The sequence below is a fragment of the Dendropsophus ebraccatus genome, chromosome 5, assembly GCF_027789765.1.
Source record: "Dendropsophus ebraccatus isolate aDenEbr1 chromosome 5, aDenEbr1.pat, whole genome shotgun sequence".
Lineage (NCBI taxonomy): Eukaryota > Metazoa > Chordata > Amphibia > Anura > Hylidae > Dendropsophus > Dendropsophus ebraccatus.
Window position 1 is genome coordinate 129,443,879 of NC_091458.1, and position 21,995 is coordinate 129,465,873.

The window sequence follows — 21,995 nt, forward strand, 5'->3', positions numbered from 1 at the left end:
CCACGAGAGTAGCCCTTCAGCATAATATTAAAGTGGAGAATACTTAGGGGGAGATTTATCATACTGGTGTAAAGTAGAATTGTCTCAGTTGCCCCTAGCAACCAATCAGATTCCACCTTTCATTGTTCAAAGAATCTGTGAGGAATGAAAAGTGGAATCTGATTGGTTGCTAGGGGCAACAAAGACAATTCTATTTTACACCAGTTTTATAAATCTCCCCCTAAGAGTTTACCTCTAGTGGTGTATTAAACAATGACTGTGCACAAAAGTGGTTTTTCTAATATGAATCTATTTTGAATTTGGTGCTGGAATTTTCCGAGTGCTCCCTTCTCCCCATCGCCTATGAGACAAGCTTTCGGTTCCTCTCCACAGCTCCAATTTCCAGTGCTCAATCAAGTTCGGCACTCTGTATCTGGTGGTGCACGCAGATAGGAGCAAGTCCCATGTTAATAAAAAAATTTTAATTCTCGGCACTCACCAATTTGCTTGTAGTGTTTTTTGCATCTCAAAATAAAACACAAACTGTACAGGATGCGTTTCGACAAAAGCCAAAATACATCCTGTACTGTTCATGTTTCATTTTCAGATGCAATAAACACTACAAGCAAATTAATTGGTGAGTGCCGAGAATTCCAATGTCCAGTGCGGCAGCAGTGTAATGTAAGTCTATGGAGCTGAGTATTGCACTGTGAGCTATAACACTTAGTGGGAAGCATGCCTCATAAGGTATATTTGTATGCAACAGTGAGCATGGTGAACAGGCATTTGGAAACCTATTCCAGAAACAAATTAAAAATGGATATATATTACAAAAGGACTATTGCGCACAGTGCTGCACCATAGTCATTTAATACAAAACGGACCCCCACCACTGGAGGGACACCTTAAGGCCATGTTCACACATGTCTGAGATGTTTAACCCTGCTAATACAGCAGAATCGGCCGCTTGAACATCACTTTAACTTAACTGGAATACCACCACTTTTAGGTGTGCCCGCACTCCGATTAGCCATAACACACAATGTGTCCGGAGCCGTACTTTATATTGTGTCCACAGTCTATTATGTGCAGCCGCTGTTCACTGAATAGCGGACACACAAAATAGACATGGTAGATTTCTGTGCGGCCGCATGGAATCCTGGCCGTAGTGTATACAGTGTGTTTATACTATGGCTGGGATTCCATATGGGTTAATGCAGTCAGCCGCTGTTGTTTAATAAAATAAAAAAAAAATTGTGTGAACTTGGCCTAAAAGGGAATTTCACTTGATCTTCTGACAATCCTTTTGTGGTTCTGTGAGCTGTCGCCGACAATGGACAGAAACATCAACAGGATGTAAAAACATGGTGTGACCCTAGTCTCATTTTGCTGTACCTGTTGCATATTAAATAACACATCCACAATAACATAAGCCAATAAGCCCCCTTTTACACCACATATATGGACCATGTCACAAGTATATGTTTGGATAGCCCTCCAAAAAAGTATAAAGCAAGCTGTATAGTCAATTTCTGTGGGCCCAATGCTTGTAAGACGTACACTCATGTTAGACAGATGACCATGTGGTACTGTTTGTTGACCATATTGAATAATATAGGTTGCTGCGTTATGGTACATGTTTACTTGACAACCAATGTCAGTGGCCGCTGTATGCAACCATATTGTCATAATTTTGCATTCTTTTTTTTTTTACATTCAGAGTGTATACATTTTCGAAAATTAAGTATGCTCCAGAAGGGTACCAAATACAATGCGAATAGGCCCTTACTTTACAATACATTGGAAACAGAATTGAATAGGCACATGTTATGCAGCAAAATATGAGAGTGAGCATAAGGCTGTACAAGTGACTATCCATGATGAAGGAGCTCCCACATCTACAGCCTTTACTCTTGCAGATATATTCACCTTGGTCTATTCTGTAAGCCCATTTATTTGTACTGCATTTATAGATACAAGAGACCCAATATCATCTAAATTTAGAGGAAAGCAGTTCATTTAGGGTGGTCCAAAAGTTATATTATTATTATTCATGTCCATATTTACATTCATTATATTTCCCACATCTCTAGGTGTGAGAGTGGATGTGCTTCACTGGAACTTAGGCGTCCTTCAACCTTCATAAACTCGGGCTCCGTGGTTCATGAGCACTCGCACAACTCAAGATGCAAATGAGTTGTCGTATATTATATAAATATTGTATAAATGACTTCAAAACATATTTTTTTTCTGCTTTTTATGCTTTTGCACACCATGTAAATGACAAACATCATATCTCCTTCCAAAAAAGCAACTGGCTTCAGTGCCATGAATGACAACAAGAATGACAACCAGGCTACTAGATGTGTGCACTGTATAGCTGTCACCTCTTCCAGCAGGGCAAAGGTCATAACACAGTAAGAGGACGGAGTTGCTCTAATTGGGTTTCCAAGGCAATTCTCTCCTGATGGACTTCCTACAAAGTACAAGATGAAATACAGTAATTCTCAATTGTAATATGTACTTTTGACTTCAATTATTTTCAGTAATTCTTGCCTAACACACAATCAAAGGCAACAGACATGTCAAAAGTTTTAATCGGTTGGAGTGTGAGTGGTCAGACCGCCACCAATCAGGAGAACCATAGGGGGAGATGGCTGTGTTGCTACGTGCTCCTCTCCCCCTTCTGTGTCTGTCCGACCTTGGCGGCCCCATAGACTTACATTATGCAGCCGTCCAGATCACTTAGCAACAGAGAAGCGTGCTGAGAAATGTTCTCCTGATCAGTCGCAGTCTGAACACTCAGACCCCGACCAATCAAAACTTTTGACGTATCTCTGTGGCATGGATAGCAAGATTCCAACAGCATGTAAGTAGAATAATCAAGTCTTTATTGTGCGGTCAAGCATAAATACGACGTTTCGACTCTCAAGGTTACTTGACAAAGACTTACGGTGACTCGAAACGTCATATATATGCTTGACTGCACAATAAGGACTTAAAGATTATTCTACTTGGATGCTGTTGGACTCTTGATATCCAGTTTTGGGATTGTGGATTCTCAAGCATACATCTACAGCAGGTTTGCAAGAGGAACAATTGGTGCTGTTGGACTATATTTGTTTTTCCAGTTGAAGCGACTCTGTATCCACCAACCCACCCCACCAAACCGCTAGTACAATCTGTTCGTTGAGAGTAAATCCTTACCAGTCGTGTCTTTTAAAATGTGCCCGGTGTCTTGGTTGGAGTAAAAAATGTACTTTTAAACTTGTCATACTGGCTGTGCGCTGTGTCATACCGGTGTTGCCTAGAGTGTCTTTGCCCCAGGTCTGCGACGCCTCTCCTTTCTTCCTCCCCACCCTCCTCATCATTAGGAATGCCCCCAGGCAGGATTTCTATTCATTGCTGGTCTAAACACTGCACTGGTCACTATGGCACATGTGCACTGTTTAGAAAGGTGATGAATAGAAATCCTGCCTGGGGGTGTTCCTAATGAGGAAGGTGGGGAGGAAGAAAGGAGAGGAGTCGCAGACCTGGGGCATAGACACTCTAGGCCATGCCAGTATGACACAGCGCTGCAGATGAAAAGATCATTTTTTTGCTCTAACCGAGGCACCAGACACGACTGGTAAAGATTTACTCTCATCAAACAGATGGTCCTTGCGGTTTGGTGGTTTGGGTTGGTGGATACAGAGTCGCTTTAAGTATCTCTGTGACATGTCAATAGTTGTTTCCAATGACAGGTACACTAAAAACTAACCAAACTCCAAACTTTTTAATTTTTTTTTTAATAGTAAATGGTAACATCGAGATAAATATCACAAACACAATAGGACTCAAATGCATCGCTCACCTTGAGTTGCTGCTGAAGTTCACTGTTCAGTCTGGCCAGGACTGCATTGGCTTCCTTGTTTTTACGGATGGCTGTCTGGATAGCTTTCTTCTGTTTGGAAGGCTGCCTAAAAACAGGATAAGTATATAAAGTCCAGTCTAAAGATACAGCAAAACCCACTTCTTCCGGAGGACCACACACCCACCATACGCAAAAAATTAGCTGACAATCTATGGGCTAAAATTACAATGCCGATGAGATGAGATCATTGCCACTTTCCGATGCTAGTGACCAGCTTTCCTACTGATCCAATATCAGTCATTGTCCTCACCTCTGGTCAGTGCTTGTTTATGGCTTATAATCCCAGTAAGCGCCGCACGTCTCCTTGTTCACTTTCATTCAAGAATTGCTCCATGACATTGCTGAGCGTGCAGGATTTATTTGCAGGGCTTTTTTTAATGGTTTTAATCACTGGGCTATGTCCCAGTCAGCATACTGGTTTGCAGAGCTTGCCTATGATGCAACCTCTATTCATTGTAAATATGCTTTGCACACATTCAATGGAGCATCTCACACTTCAGCTAATGGCTGCAATAGTCTAAGGGATAAAAACTATGTCTGTTTCCTAGAACAGGGATAATCGGCAGTAATCAGGCTTTTTGTTCACTGGATTATGCTAGGTTGCTAGCAGATGAGGATGGTGTGCTCTTGCAGCTCTGTCTAACGGAAAGTGCTGGTCAGCACATCCACCGCTGCCTGCAGATTGCTGAGTGGCAGGTCTGTGGGGAGGTGGGAAAGGGTTGAAAAGGACCATTTTGGTCCAGATGAATTTAAAGGGCATTTTTCACCAATTTTTTTGTGTGTTTATTATCTGGTTATAGATTTATTTATTTTTTCCATTCTATTATTGTTTGGAAAGCCGCTTGATCTGAGCTTCTGCTTTGTTAGCAGAATTCAGAAAGCAATCATGTCCCAAATGAAGATCAGGGTTGTCCAGGGGTAAATTATATATATGTGAGAGGTATTATAGTATTACCGAAGCAAAGCGATCCATTAGCTCAGCACTCGGCTTATTAGCCTGCTCCATTGTATTCTGTGCCGCTCTGCTTGCTGGGAAAAGCTGGATCCAGTTCTGGTAAACTGGGCGAAGTTTCCCAGGACTGGATCCAGCTCTTCCAGTCACCCAGGGAGAAATCCACCGGAGTTCAAAGGCAGCAAGCTGACTGTCAAACTGACAAATACTGTAAATTCCCATATATATATATACACATATATATTTATTTATTTTATATACACAAACCAGAGGGTGGTGTAAAACTAATAAAAATGTTTCACCAAAACAAGTGGTCATCACTGCTTCTTCCTGGTTACTGTTAACGCACTGTTCCCAATACCTGCTCAGCCAATCACTGATTGAGGTGGGAGACCGCTATGGCCTGTGACTGGCTGAATGGCTAAACAGGACAGTTTCTGTGGGGACGACGCATCACCAGGAACTAGGAAGTAGTGGTGAAGAACGGGGAACTAGAAGCATCAGTGCAGTAGCTGCTAGGAATCAAGGGAGGTAAGTATAGCTTTTTTTATATTATTATTTTTACATATCCCCCAGGCATATATAGAATTTCTTCCCTCCCCGGTGCAAACCCTTTAAGTTAAATTTAAGAAGTGTCATGAACTGTCCAAAGTATCTTTTTTGTAACAAATACTACTGTAGTTATGTCTAATGTACTAAAAATGACTAACTGTCTTTTGGAAAATCTAGGGGGGATATATCAAGAACAGTTTATCTGTGCACTGGACTTACCTAAATCCCTGCCCCCATGTGCCATGCCTTATTTATTGCATGACTCTCAGTAAATCCAGTATATCTGAGGCTGCCGTGCGGCAGTCTCAGAAATCTACACCCGCTCTAGGCTGATGTAGATTTTTACCATGATTTATGCCAAAGTCTGTGACTAAGGATATAACGGGGGCGGGCATGATATATAACACTGACCCCCACCCCCCACCCCTTTAGGGTATTTTCCCAGGACCACATTGTTTTGACAACAGCATCTTTCATTTGAATGGGGCTTGTGAAAATCCATGTATATACTGCCGAAAACTATTGAGATAAAAAATAAAGGGAATCATATTCAATCCATAGGGGCAGTTTCAATCCCTTATGGGCATCTTACAGATTGACAGTGGTGCTTTAAAGGGGTAGTGCGGCGGTAAAGAATTATTCACAGAATAACACACATTACAAAGTTATACAACTTTGTAATATATGTTATGTCTGTGAATGGCCCCCTTCCCCGTGTCCCACCACCCCCACCCGTGTACCCGGAAGTGTGGTGCGCTATACATACCTGTCACGTGCCGACTCGTCTCCAATCTTCAGTCATTGAAGTCATCTTCGGACGGCCGGGCCCAGCCAATCGCGGCTGAGCAGCCGATGACGCGGCAGACGGGGGCCGGCACTCAGGACGGTCTGAGGGATTCGGCCCGGCCGTCCGAAGATGACTCTAATGACTGAAGATTGGAGACGAGTCGGCACGTGACAGGTATGTATAGCGCACCACACTTCCGGGTACACGGGTGGGGGTGGTGGGACACGGGGAAGGGGGCCATTCACAGACATAACATACATTACAAAGTTGTATAACTTTGTAATGTGTGTTATTCTGTGAATAATTTTTTACCGCCGCACTACCCCGTTAAAGTATTTATAACTGAAGATGACTTCTTTTAATCCAATTCTGCATGGTAACTGTGCTAACCACTAAGCCCAGTGTTTCCCAGTTATGGAAGAAACACCACATATACTGGAATCATCTGAGTGTTACTATAATCACTGAAGAGTCAATGTGGTACATTGCTTAAAATGTGTAAACAAGTGAATTAATCATCTACAACAATCCTTCACTCCGTTGCCAGTGACAGACGGAATTCCTTCTGGCAGTATTATCTGATTGTCTACATAGATCTCAATATTTACAGAAAATTTCTGATTTGTCTAGGACTTCTTTTAGAGGCAATTTACAATAGACAGCTCTGTCACCTATAGGCCATAAAGAATAATAATAATAATAATAATAATAATAATAATAAATTTATTTGTATAGCACTAACAGATTCTGCAGTGCTTTTTTTTTTTTTTCTATGCATACAGTACAGAGGTACATAGTACACAGTTAAATTAGAATAAATAAAAACATCATAATAGATAAAAAATAACATAACGTCTTTAAAGGTCGTTTGATGGAAGTTTTTAGGACAGCCTTCACTTCCCGCCCAAATAACGGCCATGATTTCAAAACAACGGCTGTTATTCCACAGATAACGTCCGTGGTTTTTAAATACTGCCCGTTATTTGGGTGCAAAATGATTGACGTCCAAAAAAACAGACATCAAACACCCACAACAAGACGTTGTGTGCTTGTAAACTGGTTCAGTCTTCAGAAGGACGGTGGAATCTGCCGTACCATAGAATGGAGTCTATGGCACAGGCGGAGAGTGAAGCAGGAGCACGCTGTCCTCCGTGTGTTTTCCTCAGTGTGTACAAACCCTTAAGCCCCTACTACACGGGGCGATTCAGAGGAGCAAACGAGTGCCAACCTTTAAGGTCAGCGCTCGCTTGCTTCTCGTTCCCCGCTCGCTGCCGATGCAATTACACACTCCGGCAGCGACCAGGTAAGTGCAGGTGGGGCCATGAGGAGCTGGGGGGGGGGGGGCTGCCCAGGTAATCGCCAGATCATCCGGGCAGCCCATAGAAGATAGCAGCGGTCTGCTGCCGCCGATCCTATTACACAGCAACGGCAGCAGATTGTTGCTATCCTGATCGTTGCTGTTTCAACATGTTGAAAGACAACTATCAGCCGTCATTGTGCGGTTTTAATTGGAGAACCCCTTTCATGTATGTAGATATAATGTTACTTGTTTCTGATATGGCAATCATCTTAGCAGAAGCAGCAACCAGATGTGGCACTAAGCTGGTTACAATATTAACCAATGGATCCACCTTTTAGGTTCTGCCCACAAAAGGGTGACCATTGAGGGTGAATCTATATTTCTGTTTTCTATGAACGACACCATCTGACCACTTCTTTTGAGAAGATCAAGCCCTCAAGATGGCATGTTTTGTGATGTTTTTTTTTTAACTCTCGTTCATGTATACTGACTTATCTTGAAGGAACACCTCTGTGTCTGTCAAATCTTTAGCGCAATATTGGGGGATTACCATGTGTTGCCATATGCACTTATTGGTCTTGCTAATATGGCAGCTGCCCCAGAAAACAGAAGCTACTCCACTCACTCAGCACTTTCGTTACACTGTAGACTATATGGAGACACTAGTGGGGAGGTCACTATGAAGCCAGCTATTTATGGTTTAGTGGAGGTCAGTATCATGTATTTTGGAGATTGTCAGGGCACATAGCATGACATAATAAACCCCTGCTACTTATAACTCTATGTATAGTCATTATGTAATATACTTTTGGACGGCAGGATGCGACTTTAAGGATGTGGCAGATGAGGTCACACTTGATGCTGAGGACAAGTCGTGATTTTCGAGCACTTGGCTTTCAGGATGGAATTTTCTTCTTAATGGTTTTGTGGGTGGTTGGTTAAGTAGCATCTCCTTTAAGGAAGAAATACATAAAAAATGTGTAACTGAAGTAGCATTTACACACATTATTTATACTGATTTAAGTGCTACTTTAATATATTATGGGCATAACTCTCAAGCCAAAGCCTAATTTATCCTGTTATGAGCTCAACAATGTGGATAAAAAAAGCAGGGAAGTTAGTGGGAAGTAAAATTCATTGCCCCAGGAGAAGTATCAGCAGAATACTAGCCATATTGTTTATGGCAGTCTGCACTCTATGCACGAAGGAAGCGGAGGGAGTGCTGCACTGCACTTACAACCATAGTGACTCTGTTCTTTCCATTCCCAAAGTATGACTGTTATAAAGATCATATAGAAGTATAAAATATTAGCTGTAAATTAAAGGGGTTGTCCAGCGAAAAACTTTTTCTTTCGAATCAACTGGTGTCAGAAAGTTAAATAGATTTGTAATTTACTTCTAATAAAAAACTGAAAAAAAAAGTCTTCCTATACTTATTAGCTGCTGTATGTCTAACATCTCTGGCCGAGACATAAACTGTCCTGAGCAGGAGAGGTTTTCTATGGGGATTGGTAGAAAACCGAGACAGAGTTCCTGTCTCGGCCAGAGGTGGCAGCAGAGAGCACTGTGTCAGACTGAAAATAAAACATTTCTTGCATGACCTACAGCAGCTAATAAGTATGGGAAGACTTGAGATTTTTTAATAGAAGTAAATTACAAAGCTATATAACTTTCTGATATCAGTTGATTTGAAAGAAAAAGATTTCCGCTGGACAACCCCTTTAAAGGGAATCTGTCAGCACTTGTTCTGGGTTCTGAGATGCTGACAGTGTGTCTCTACTAGTGCGGTGTGTTACCTTTCTTTTTCAGATGAGTCCTGTACTTTGTCCCCAATCTGTGCTGTAGCTGCCTTCACAACTGTCAAAGAGGGGGAGTGGTGATACTTTCGTGCCGCACTTCGGCCCGCCTCACCACTACCTCCTTCCAGCTTCTCTTAAATATTCATTGCGCCCTTCCCCCGGACTACTGGCGAAGTCATCTTTAGCTGTCTGGTTCTGTGTATTGCGCACGCTCCCGCAGCCTGATTCGCGATGGGCGCAATGAATATTCAAGAGAAGCTGGGAGGAGGTAGTGATGAGGCGGGCCGAAGTGCGCCACGAACGCATCACCAATCCCCCTCATTGACAGTTGTGAAGACAGTTACGGCACAGAATGGGGACAAAGTACAGGACCCATCTGAAAAAGAAAGGTAACACACCGCACTAGGAGACACACACCTTCATCACACTGTGAGCAGCTCAGAACCCAGAACAGGTGCGGACAGATACCCTTTAAAGTGAATGTACCATGAGGTACATTGCATTTTTTTTTTTTTTACATCAGCCGATCGGCAATGCACTGGTGGCCGGGTCCGCTCAGCACCGTTCAGACCCGTTCTTTTCTCGGCTCTATACACTGGAGACAGGCCCACCTCGCCCCATTGTGACCATATACCCTCTCCTCTGTGACACGGCTCCATTGATTCTAATGGATCTGTGTCATAGAGGAGAGGGGATATAGTCACACTGGGGGGCAGCAGGCCTCCATTGCATAGAGACTGGTACCACATAGAGTGGTGCCGAGTGCAGGAATCGGGCAGTGTTTCAAAAAAAGAACTGCGCCACTGGGATCCCTACATTGGTGCCGATCGGCTAATGTAAAAAAAAAAAAAAAAGTATTTTAAAATGCTACATTTCTCTGATGTATGGATACATTGTAGGTCCCATCTAATCCAGACCAAAAACACACTCAATGACAAAAAAATGTTGCGCCCAGATAGAAACATTGGATTTTTGCAGAACTTAGCATGTACTTATGTCTCACAGATATGTGTGATCTAATCAAACACAAGATGGCAAGAAAATACTTCCACAGCTCAAAGGCTAGTTTTGGGTAGTGTACCCCTTGGAAAAAGATCACTGACTGCTCGACATGACTCTACAAGGCACCCAAAGACATGTTCCAAGCTGAGAGACCTAGAGAGGGGGCACATCATTGGACGGAGAGAAGCAGGATGGTTTTGATGAACTACCATCCATCTAGTTGTTCTAACTAAGCTTTTAGGTGTTAGGAGTAGTTGTTATGTTGACGCACAAAGAGGCTATGTTCACATTCTGTATGAGACCGGCTGTTCCGTGACCCGCCTGGGTCACGGAATGGGTGGTATCAGAAAAGATCATCCCGGCCGGGACTGCAGTACCACCCGAATGATTCTTAGCACCGATGAGTTCTGATGCGGGCGCATCCCTGCGGACCCACATTAGAACTCCACACTGCACACCATGGAGCGTGCGGCCGGAGCTGCAAGCTCCATAGTGTGCACTAACAGGGTTTTTACTTAATAGCGGGAGCCAAAAACTGACATGTCAGTTGCTCACGGCGCCACTAGGGATCCCGGCCAGAATGTATACTATAGGTATACACTCCAGCCGGGAATCCCTCGGCCTGCAGCACAACGTAAGTTCCGTACCAATCACGGCCCATTGCAACAACGGCCATGTTTAGTGCATAACTGGCCGGACAATGGCCTAAACTGCTACTAACTGGAACCATATTGTTTCTAATGACAAATCCAGATTTATTTGGAATCTCATGACAGTCGGGTTCAAAAATAGAAGCTCTGAGGTAAAAGCATCAATCCTGCCTGCACTGTGGAGCAACATCCTGCCTCAACTGCTGGTGTGATGATCTGGGGAGCCATAGGCACATAGGCACAGGCACTCAACCCTAGTAGTGATACAAGGGACAAGTGATAAGACAGGACATCCTGAATCCAGGCTAGATGGGACCAATGGTTTACCCCAACAAACTTATCCTTTCACTCTAAGGGTGGTATTACACGGGCCGATGGGGGCCTGGTAATACCTGTAAACGAGCGCCGATCTGCTAGGTCAGCGCTCGTTTACTGGGCCTATTACACGTCCCGATAATCGTTTAACAAGGGCTGCAAGGACATAGTTAAAGATGTCCTTGCAGCCCTTGCTTAGACTATATACATTATCTATCCACGCTCCAGGGCTACTCCTGGGGTCCGCTTCTCCCCGGGTCCTGCGCGCTCTAGCTTCAGAGCGGCCTGTCAGCTAACAGGCCGCTCAACCAGGCCGCGGCCTGTGATTGGCTGAGCGGCCTGTTGGCTGACAGGCCGCTCTGAAGCTAGAGTGCGCAGGACCCGGGGAGAAGTGGACCGCAGGAGCAGCCCTGGAGCGTGGATAGGTAATGTATATTGTCAGTCGCACACCGCTATTACACGTAGCGATGTGCGGTCGGCGCTCGACAAATATAGGTTCTAACCTATATCAATGATCAGCCGATGAGAACGATCATCGGCTGATCGTTGTATTTATTACACGGAGCTATAATTGCCTGAATTGGGCCGATTATCGTTCCGTGTAATACTACCCTAAGGCTATGTATTTTTTATGACAAGAACATCTGTTGTTTGCAATTTAAAACAACGGCCATTCCTTTCATAGTGAAAAGTGTTGCATTGAAGTCAATACAAACAACGGCTGCTGTTCACGCGATGTACTGTACAACGGCCGTTGTTTGATGCGGCTGTTGAAATAATTGACACGTCAAATATTTCCGCCATTGTGCATTGATTTCAATGCAATTTTTAGTGCCAAACAATGGCTGTTGTCCGTACATTGTGTGAACATAGCCCAATATTGTAATCACCTACATATTAAATTCACACATATAACGGTTAATACAATTCCAACTACTCCTATTTGGAGCATTATTTTTTTCTCATTGGGGGAGATTTATGAAATATGGTGTAAAGTGAAAGTGGCTCAGTTGCCCCTAGCAACCAATCAGATTCCACCTTTCATTTTCCAAAGAGTCTGTGAGGAATGAAAGGTAGAATCTGATTGGTTGCTAGGGGCAACTGAGCCAGTTTCACTTTACAACAGGTTTCATAAATCTCCTCCAAAGTGTGTATTATTAACTGTTTATATATAAAAGATTCATTGCAGGAGCTTACATCAGCAACGTCTAGTCTTCATGTCATACAGTGTCAAACTAGAATTAACGGCATGCAATTTTTCCATTTAATCAAACGTCTATAAAAAAATAAAACTTGACTTTCTAATTATTTGGAAAATTTGGAAAATCTGAATTATCTGTGAAATTCAATAGTGTATCCAATGCGTCTAATCCAAGAGAGAACACCTCTGTCATATGCTTCATTATGAACAAAGTGACAATGTCATGGAGAGCATCCCTAAAGGCACTATATCAAATGGCCATCAACCCTTTGAAACTGAATATAGAAATATGTTGATTTTCCTCTGTAAATAAGTAGAGACAGGTGCCTGCTACTTCATCAACAATAAACTGGAAACATGCTCTTCTGCTATTAGATCGTTCTATATAGCGGCAGTGGTCTAGTCCTGAAAATGAAGGCAGCTGTTACTATGATTAAAAAAAAATTCTTTCAAATCAACTGATGCCAGAAAGTGACAGAGATTTGTAATTAACTTCTGTATAAAAATACCCAGTCTTCCAGTACTTATCCGCTGCTGTAAGTCCTGCAGGAAGTGGTGGACACAGTCTGACACAGTGCTCTCTGCTGCCACCTCTGTCCATGTCAGGCACTGTCCAGAGTAGTAGCAAATTCCCATAAAAAACCTCTCCTGCTCTCCAGACTGGAAAGAATACCGCTTCCTGCAGGACATGCAGCAGCTGATAACTACCGGAAGATAAGATTTTTTAATATAGGTAAATTACCAACCTCTTGCACTTTCTGGCCCCAGTTGATTTGAAAGAAAACATTTTGGGTAAACTACCCCTTTAACTACACATTATAATTACTGAGAGGAAGAATGGCAGGGCCAGGACAGATGTTACACATCTTGCCAGTAACTGTGACTGATACAGGACACTCTGGCTGCCTAAAGTTTTTCCGGGGCAAACGACAGGCGCTCTGTAGGGAGCAGGCAAATCTCTCCTGCACACACACAGAGCGCCTGTCAGCTGAGTACAGCTGCTTGCAGAAGATGCGGAGACCGGGGCCAGCGCCGCAGCAGGAATACACCGGGGGTGAGTGATCTGTGTATCAAAGTGATTACGCAGGGAGGGGGGCCGGGGAGATTAGAGTAATTATGCAGGGAGGGGGCCGGGCGATCGGCATGATTACGCAGGGAGGGGGGCCGGGTAGATCGGAGTGATTACGCAGGGAGGGGGGCCGGGGAGATTAGAGTAATTATGCAGGGAGGGGGCCGGGCGATCGGCATGATTACGCAGGGAGGGGGGCCGGGTAGATCGGAGTGATTACGCAGGGAGGGGGGCCGGGGAGATCGGAGTGATTATGCAGAGAGGGGGCCAGGGGGATCGGAGTGATTATGCAGGGAGGGGGCCAGGGGGATAGGAGTGATTATGGAGGGAGGGGGCCAGGGGGATAGGAGTGATTATGCAGGGAGGGGGCCGGAGGGATCGGGATGATTACACAGGAGGTAGCTGCGACCTCCTCCACACTGACAGGCCCGCACTGGAACGGGGCGTCACGTGACGTCCCGTGCTCAGGGAGGGCCGTTTGTATGGCCCTGAAAGCTTGAAAGTGCATAACTAGCTAGCGGCTGGCTGAGTCGGGGAAGTCCCCACACTTCCAGTCCGGTGATGTCACGGAACCACGTGACAAATGTAAAAATAGAAAGAAAGAGAAAAAATTCGTAATAGAAACCAATGAGACATAGTAATTATATTACAAGAAAAATACGTAGGGTAAATGTTAAAATAACCTGGAATACCCTTTAAGAGGGCACTGTACTCTATATGAACACTAGGGCTGCTATTTAAAAGGGCACTAAAGCTGGCACTGTGGCTCATGCCTATGAAGCAAAACTATTGTTTGCACTCATGCAGGAACTGCTGTTGTTTTCAGTTTACTCAACGGTCATTTTTTTCATAATGCATTGAACTCAATGCAAACAATTGGCCACTGGTTCACACAATGTATTGAACAACAGCCGTTGTTCACTACGGCCGGTGAAATAATGATCATGTCAATTATTTCCGGGTGTTGTCCGTAGACTTCAATGCTATTTTCATTTAAAGCAATGGCCGTTGTTTGATACGCAAACAACGGCCACTGTTTTGAGTGTCAAATAAGGGCTGTTGTTTACACGTCAGCCTAAAGGGGTATTTTCAAGAACACATTAGTTGCTCCTATATGTCAATTAAAGAAAAAGTGCCCATACCTTCAATTGAAAAATCCATCCAGGATGGATTTTTAGCAACTGCAGGGTTGTAGTCGTGGTTGCTTGTGAATTGCAATGCGACCCCATTCAAAGAGGTCACATAATCAGGCACTGATTGCCGACCCAGCCTAATAGTTACTATGCATTTGGAAAGTCTTCAATCCCTTTTTTTTTTTTTTTTTTTTTTACATTTTATGTTGTAGTCCTGTGCTAAATTAAAAAAATTTTGTGCTCAGGCGCAAGGATGATACATCTCCCCAAGTCTCTTAACTGGGTTAGCAGCAGAATTCACAATTTCCGACTTTATATATTAGGAAAAAAAAAAACTTATCTCCAGTCACTTTGGCTTGTCTACAGCAAAACAAAGTATAATAAAATTGGCAGAATAAGTAAATGTAAACCATCTGCATATGGATACAAGTCCCTTTCCCTATTTCTAACTGAAACACATAGGAGTAATGTATGTGGGTTAGTGTAACGGATACTGGAGATAAATCTGGGAGTGATGGATAACACTGTGACAGTACGAAAGTCAGGTTTACCTTTTTGGCAGGACTGCTTTCCTCCGTCTGGGGCAACATTTTATTAGTCTGTAATTCAATCTCTACTCCTCGTTCATTCTGTAGAATAGATAGTATTTGCCTTAGGTAAAGAATGACTGAAAGGTGAGCTGATGTGAAGATGGAAATGAAAAGGGGGAGTACATAGGGTGATGTACGGACTGCCTTTATGACACTACCGAAGGGATGTCCTGTAAATACTCACATTGTTCTTAAAAATGCATTTGAGATTTTTTGATACCCGATACTACAAAGCTTTCTGTAAAAATCCGACAAGAGATCGCAGAGGTACCACATGTAATAGTAAAAATGACACAGCCATCATAGAGTTTTATGCCATTTGCATGTTTACAAGGCCTACTAAGTAATAAGTGGGAATGGTGGAGAATAGAGATGAGTACAACTTGAGCATGCTCGACAGGAGCCCGTCCAAACCCGTATGGGTCCTATTACACGGGCCGATGAAGGCCTGATCAATGTTGTAAACTAGCGCCAATCTGCTAGGTCGGCGCTCATTTACTGGGCCTCTTACACGGCCCGATAATCATTTAGCATGGACATTTAGTGATGTCCGTGCAGCCCTTGCCCAAACAGAAAATACTTCACCTGTATGCGTCCCGGCACCACGCCCTACAGCTTCAGAGTGGCCTGTCTGAGCAGGCCGTTCAGCCAATTGCTGGCCGTGATTGGATGAAGCCACAGTGCGCAGTGCCAGGACGCATACAGAGCAAAGGAGAAGACCGGAAGCGTAGACAGGTGAAATATTTACTGTTTGGGCATTTGTCAGTCGTGCATCACTACACCACGGTCAGCGGCCGATGATTTTAAGTCTGGCCCTAAAGAAACGATCAGCCGATGATCATTTCATCGGCTGACTGTTGTCTCTATTACACGGAGCAATAATCGTCCAAATCGGACCAATTCAGCCAATTACTGCTCCATGTAATAGGGCCCTAAGTCTCAGCATTTAATTACTGGTGGTTATTTAGCCCTAAGGCTCCCTGGAAACCATGAATACAACCATAGGCTGTATCCAAGTAGTCTATAGGCTGTAGTCCCTAGGGCTACATCCAACTTCTTCCCTCACCAGTAATAAAATGCCAAAACTCCCGGGTTTGTCCAGACTCTAGCATGCTTGAGTTGTGCGCATCTCTAGTGTAGAGCTGTCAGAATACCCTCGATTTGGGTATTTGTGTAAATACAGTACCCCTAATAATTTTAAAAGCTGTATATGTCTATTTATCTGTAGTATTAGAGCATGGTCGGTGTCACCCAAAACTTTCAATATCTGTCTGTACAAAGGTGCCAGATTTAAAAGTAAAAGTAAAAAGTATTGAGCGTCTGTCTCTGTTATACACAACAAGCCTACAGATTAGGAAGATCTCCAAGAAGATGGTGCTTTGCCAAAGTCACCTATGACCCCCTTTATATTTATGGAGGAAATCTTAAAAAACTGGAATTTCATCTGTACAACTGCACTGAAAAAACATTACATTGAAAAGTGTCTCTACTTTCTTTTTTCTCATCAGGAAATAATAGAATGCACTTTGTATGAAATGGATTGTATGAAAATCACAGTTATGTGGAATTACTAGTGTTCTCTAATGGGAATAAATCAAAAACAGTTTATGATGTTATTTTTAAAAGGTTGGACTAGATGAAAACATAACTAAAAGGTATAATAAAGCTATATAAACTAGAAAATATGGCGTGGTGATGAGATGGATCTGAGCTCACGTCATCAGCAATGGGTCTCAGCTGTGGTATGTAGACAGCTGTACATTTAAAGGGCTTGTCCAAGGAGTGGAAAAGGAATACTTTGCTTCCAGTATTCCACTTACGCCTCCCTGTCATCTTCTGAGATGGGAGGGTGGGACAGGTTCCGGATCATGATCATCGAATATAGGTGTGCTTTCGCAAAGGCTGTACTATGTTGTCTCGCAGTTTTAAGTAAGTTTCTAGGGGCCCTATAAAAGATTATGTACCAGGGCCCACCTAGTAGCTATCACATCAGTGTTATAAGTTACAAGTGCTATTCTACAATCATGAAACACCCTCATTGACCTTATGTAATTCTGTAGTTATGTGACAGAGAAGCCTTTTGGACCCCCAAGCCCCCCACTTCCAGCAGAGGTGGTTGGTAAATCTACAATAACAGAATGTAAACCTGCCTGGGATAAACATATATCTATCCTAAGATAATAAGAAGGGAAATACTAATAGGGCGGACTAGATGGACCCAGTGGTCTTTTTCTGGCGGCAATTTTTTATAACAACCATCCAACTAACAAAAAAAGACATTGTGTGATTGTGGCTTTAGGGTATAAACACATACACCGTATACGCAGTGTATTTACTGCTGCGACATGCAGCAAATACGCAACAAACACGCAACAAATATGCAGCAGATTAGATCTAAATAACTGAACACAGCATTAAATCTGCACCATCAAATCTGCTGCAGATCTGCTGCGTATTTGCTGCGTATCTGCTGCGTATACGGTGTGTGTGTTTGTACCCTAAATCTGTATATTAAAAGAGACACACCTGAATGCAAAATACACTTACATGCTGCAGAAACAATTCCATTAAGATACTCAAACTGCTTGCTTCAATAAGCCTTTTTTACAGACCTGTGTTTGACATGTCCTTCAAGCGCCACCTAGTGGAGTATTTTGTTATTTTGTCTTATTTGTTTCTAAAATAAAATTTGACACAATCTCATCTATTACATAGATTTATTTAATCTATAGTGTTTTTCTTTAAAAAAAAAAAAAAAAAAGATTAGGCTGGGTTCAGACTACATTTTCCCCCAAATTAGAATCAATGGAGCTGCATCACAGAGGGGAGGGGATTTCATCACACTGCGGGGCAACATGCTGCCCCCAGTGCTCCGAGGTGGGCCAGAGCTCGGTGGGAAAAGACCGACGACGAGAGGCTAAGGTAAAAAAAAAAAAGCCTGAAGGTACATTTGCTTTAATAAAGTTAGATTATTTTGTAAAATAACATAATTACAACAAATGTATACTTTTTTTCTTTACCATTAACAAAGTTATATCGTTATTAAAAAATATATTAATGGAAATTAAAAGGAGTCTCTGGTGTACGCCTTTTAAAATGAAAAGAAAAATAATAAAGCTGTACTGGAAAATTTCCCAAAACCAATAAAATTCACAGACAGTTTACACAGATCTTTGCAAAAAAAACTTGGAAATCTGGAAAAGAAATGCAGTAGAAACACGAATACGGCACAGGGCTTTCCTTACCTGTTCTTGTGACTTGAAATCCGCAAAGGTTAGTTGCTGAATTTGTATCTTTTGATCTGCGTTAGTGCTGGGATAAGAAAGCTGCCAAGATACAATCAAAGCGCATGGTCACTTCTTGGATTATGCAGTTTTGTAGGATATAAGGCCCTACTATGGCTGTTTTGTAAGAAAATTGTATCCTATTGCATATGTATCCACTGTACCTATATACAGTATACCTCAGATTTTTATGTAGAACATAGAGGGGGACATGTATTATCCGGCGAAATGTGGTTTTTCGGCGGAAAGTGGCGATTTGTGAATGATTTTAAGCGCAAATGGGCGATTTGCGAATAAAATATTCGCAAATCGCCACTTTCCGACGGGTACTCCGGGGGGGCAGGAAGGGGGGGGGGGAGGGGGCGGAACGGTGGAGCGCGGACTCATAGTCCGCGCAATTCATCATTTTTGTATCTTAAACATACGCCGAAAACCTACTCCAGTCCTCAGCTGGCGTAGGTTTTTGACCGTGCGCACCAGAGCACACAGGATTTATGTAGAGGCAGTCCGCCTCTACATAAATCCCTGTAGCGCCGGAGATGCGGGGACATTTTTAAGTCCGGCGTAAAAAACGTCGGACTTAATAAATGTCCCCCATAGAGTTTTTTTCTGTACAAATGTAACATACAAAATTGTGACATGTATCATCTGCTTCCATATGCACCGCATAAGGCACGGGATACCTGGCAGACCCTGTAGAGCAACAGAAGCCATATGGCTAGTGTGGGGACATGTACAGAAAAGTTGAAGTATAACAGAATGTTACTTAAAGAGACACTGTCGTGAATTTTTATTTCTCTCTTTATTTTCTTTTAAAGGGGAAATATCAGCAGGTTAGGTTTTGCTTTAAAACATACTTGATTCCTGCATGACTTAAAGGGTTACTCCAGCGAAAAACTTTTTCCCAGTAATTGAAACACATTACAAAGTTATATAACTTTGTATTATGCTTCAATCACCTATCTGGCACCCTTCCCTATCTTTTCCCCCCTCAATCCCCCACCAGGAAGTGAAGTAAACTCATTGTTACCTAATGACTGTTGACCCCAGGCTGCTCTGTGGCAGCCATTTTGTGACAATGACATCATCAAGAGTGAGGTGGGTCTAAGCCCTGTTAGGCCAGCCTCCCTTTGTCAGATGACACAGGTTGCTCAGCTCTGACTGGCTGAACAAGATGTAAGCCATCTAACAGTTTTACCGAGTCAGTTAGACATCACAGGAGACAAGGTGCATCATGGGAAACCCCAAACCAGGAAGTAAAGAAAAAAATGAAGCCACCAACTAGAGTTTCAGGGACCTGCAAACAGCGGGAAATTCAAATGGAGACAGACTCCAGAGGGATGGTAAATGTAAAAACTATTAGTGCGTTTACACAGGCAGATTTATCTGACCAATTTTGGAAGCCAAAGTCAGGAATGGACTTAAAAAGACAGGGAATCTCAGTCTTTCCTTTATGACCTGCACCCTGTTTATAGTCTGTTCCTGGTTTTGGCTTCAAAAATCTGTCAGATAAATCTGTCTGTGTAAAAGCACCATTAGTTTATGATTGATTGATTGTTTTTTGTTTTATCAGCGCAGGAGTACCTCTGTCTGGCATGACAAGGTGATTTTATAGTGCGTTTACACAGAAAGATTTATCTGACAGATTTTGGAAGCCAAAGCCAGGAATGGATTTGAAAAGAGGATAGCTCCCAGTCTTTCCTTTATGACCTGATCCCTGTTTATGGTTTGTTCCTGGTTTTGGCTTCAAAGATCTGTCAGATAAATCTGTCTGTGTAAACGCACCATAAGTGCTCTCACTGCTGTTATTGAGCCCCTTAAAGTCCCCTTCATGATGCACAGCTATTTCTCATGCTCTCCATTTCAGGGGAAGGACAAGAGCTGGGATGATTGATAATCAGTATTTACACCTCCTTTCTCTTATGCTAAGTTTACACGGAGCGATAATTCGCCCGATCGTACGATTAACGATTTCGAAATAATGTTTTTTTTTTATATCAGCGTTTAGATGGAACGATATATCGTACAGAAAATTCGTTTTGCGATCAGTGAATGACTGAATTTTTTGCAAAAGACAATTTAAGAACATGTTAAAAGATCAAAATGAACGATTTATCGATCGTTCGCCGCGTTTACACGTACGATTATCGTTCGAATTTGATCGTTATTGCGGAAATTCGCCTGATAATCGTTCCGTGTAAACGTAGCATTAGGGTCCATTTACACACAAAGATTATCTGACAGATTTCTGCCAAAGATTTGAAGCCAAAGCCAGAAAGACCATAAACAGAGATGAGGTCATAAAGGAAAGCCTGAGATTTTTCCTCTTTTCAAATCCATTCTTGGCTTTGGCTTCAAATCTTTGGCAGATAATCTTTCTGCGTAAATGGACCCTTACTTTGCTGGCTAAAGACAAGACAGCACCTACTTCTCTCTGCAGTTACATTCTCTAGACATTACTGTAGAAGGTGAGGAGGGAAAGGGGGTTATTGATGGCTTTACAAGGTGCTATGTTAGTAGAAAGTAAAAGAGCAACAACATATAGTATTCACTACTATAAGTATTCACTATTACCTGTGATACGCATGGTCTTGGAGGTAGTGCAGGTGGAGGCGGTATCCATCCAGCTCGGGGAGCTATGTAAACCAGAAAGAAGCATTTAGTGAAATCATGCAGTGATACCTTATTTTAGAAATAATTTATCATACATGCACCCAGGTCCTTATTTTGCCTCCATGTGGTTTTCTATTTGGTGGTAAAGGCCATTATTTATTTCTTCAGGATCATACAGAAATTGGAGGTGCACAGAGGTATAGTCTCTATAGATGCCCATGTGGCCATTATATTATGGCTCTGTACCACTTAGAAGTTGTATGAAGCAATAATACACTCCTGTGCATGATGTCTAAAAGACAATCAACTACATATATGTATGCCTCCTGCTAAAGCCCTACGAGTATGACCAGGACAACCTATATGTAACAATAAGCACCTGCCTATCTGTTTTTAAAGCTGGGTAATACAAGTCACTTGGCCCAAATCGCTGATTGGCACCTTGATCTGTATACATGGCTCCCACCGCTATCTTTCATCTGTATACATGGCTCCCACCGCCATCTTTCATCTGTATACAAGGCTCCCACCGCCATCTTTCATCTGTATACATGGCTCCCAACGCTATCTTTCATCTGTATACATGGCTCCCAACGCTATCTTTCATCTGTATACATGGCTCCCACCGCCATCTTTCATCTGTATACAAGGCTCCCACCGCCATCTTTCATCTGTATACATTGCTCCCACCGCCATCTTTCATCTGTATACATGGCTCCCACCGCTATCTTTCATCTGTATACATGGCTCCCACCGCCATCTTTCATCTGTATACAAGGCTCCCACCGCCATCTTTCATCTGTATACATGGCTCCCACCGCCATCTTTCATCTGTATACATGGCTCCCACCGCCAT

The 21,995-nt window shown here is 42.8% G+C and overlaps 1 protein-coding gene across 3 annotated transcripts in view; it reads right to left on the bottom strand.

The window, feature by feature from the left end:
- Nucleotides 1-203: 203 nt before the first annotated feature.
- The window catches only part of REPS2 (RALBP1 associated Eps domain containing 2), a 97,480-nt gene continuing 75,688 nt past the window's right edge, over nucleotides 204-21,995 (bottom strand). For 2 of the 3 annotated variants that reach the window (XM_069971242.1, XM_069971241.1), the window contains exons 15-20: nucleotides 21,101-21,162; nucleotides 18,488-18,568; nucleotides 15,204-15,281; nucleotides 8,290-8,435; nucleotides 3,833-3,938; nucleotides 204-2,455 (exon numbers count right to left, since the gene is read on the bottom strand). In XM_069971242.1, coding sequence (XP_069827343.1) covers nucleotides 2,387-2,455; nucleotides 3,833-3,938; nucleotides 8,290-8,435; nucleotides 15,204-15,281; nucleotides 18,488-18,568; nucleotides 21,101-21,162 — 542 coding nt within the window. In that variant the 3' untranslated portion in view covers nucleotides 204-2,386. The remainder of the gene's footprint in view (nucleotides 2,456-3,832; nucleotides 3,939-8,289; nucleotides 8,436-15,203; nucleotides 15,282-18,487; nucleotides 18,569-21,100; nucleotides 21,163-21,995) is intronic. The other variant, XM_069971243.1, reaches the window with a different exon arrangement.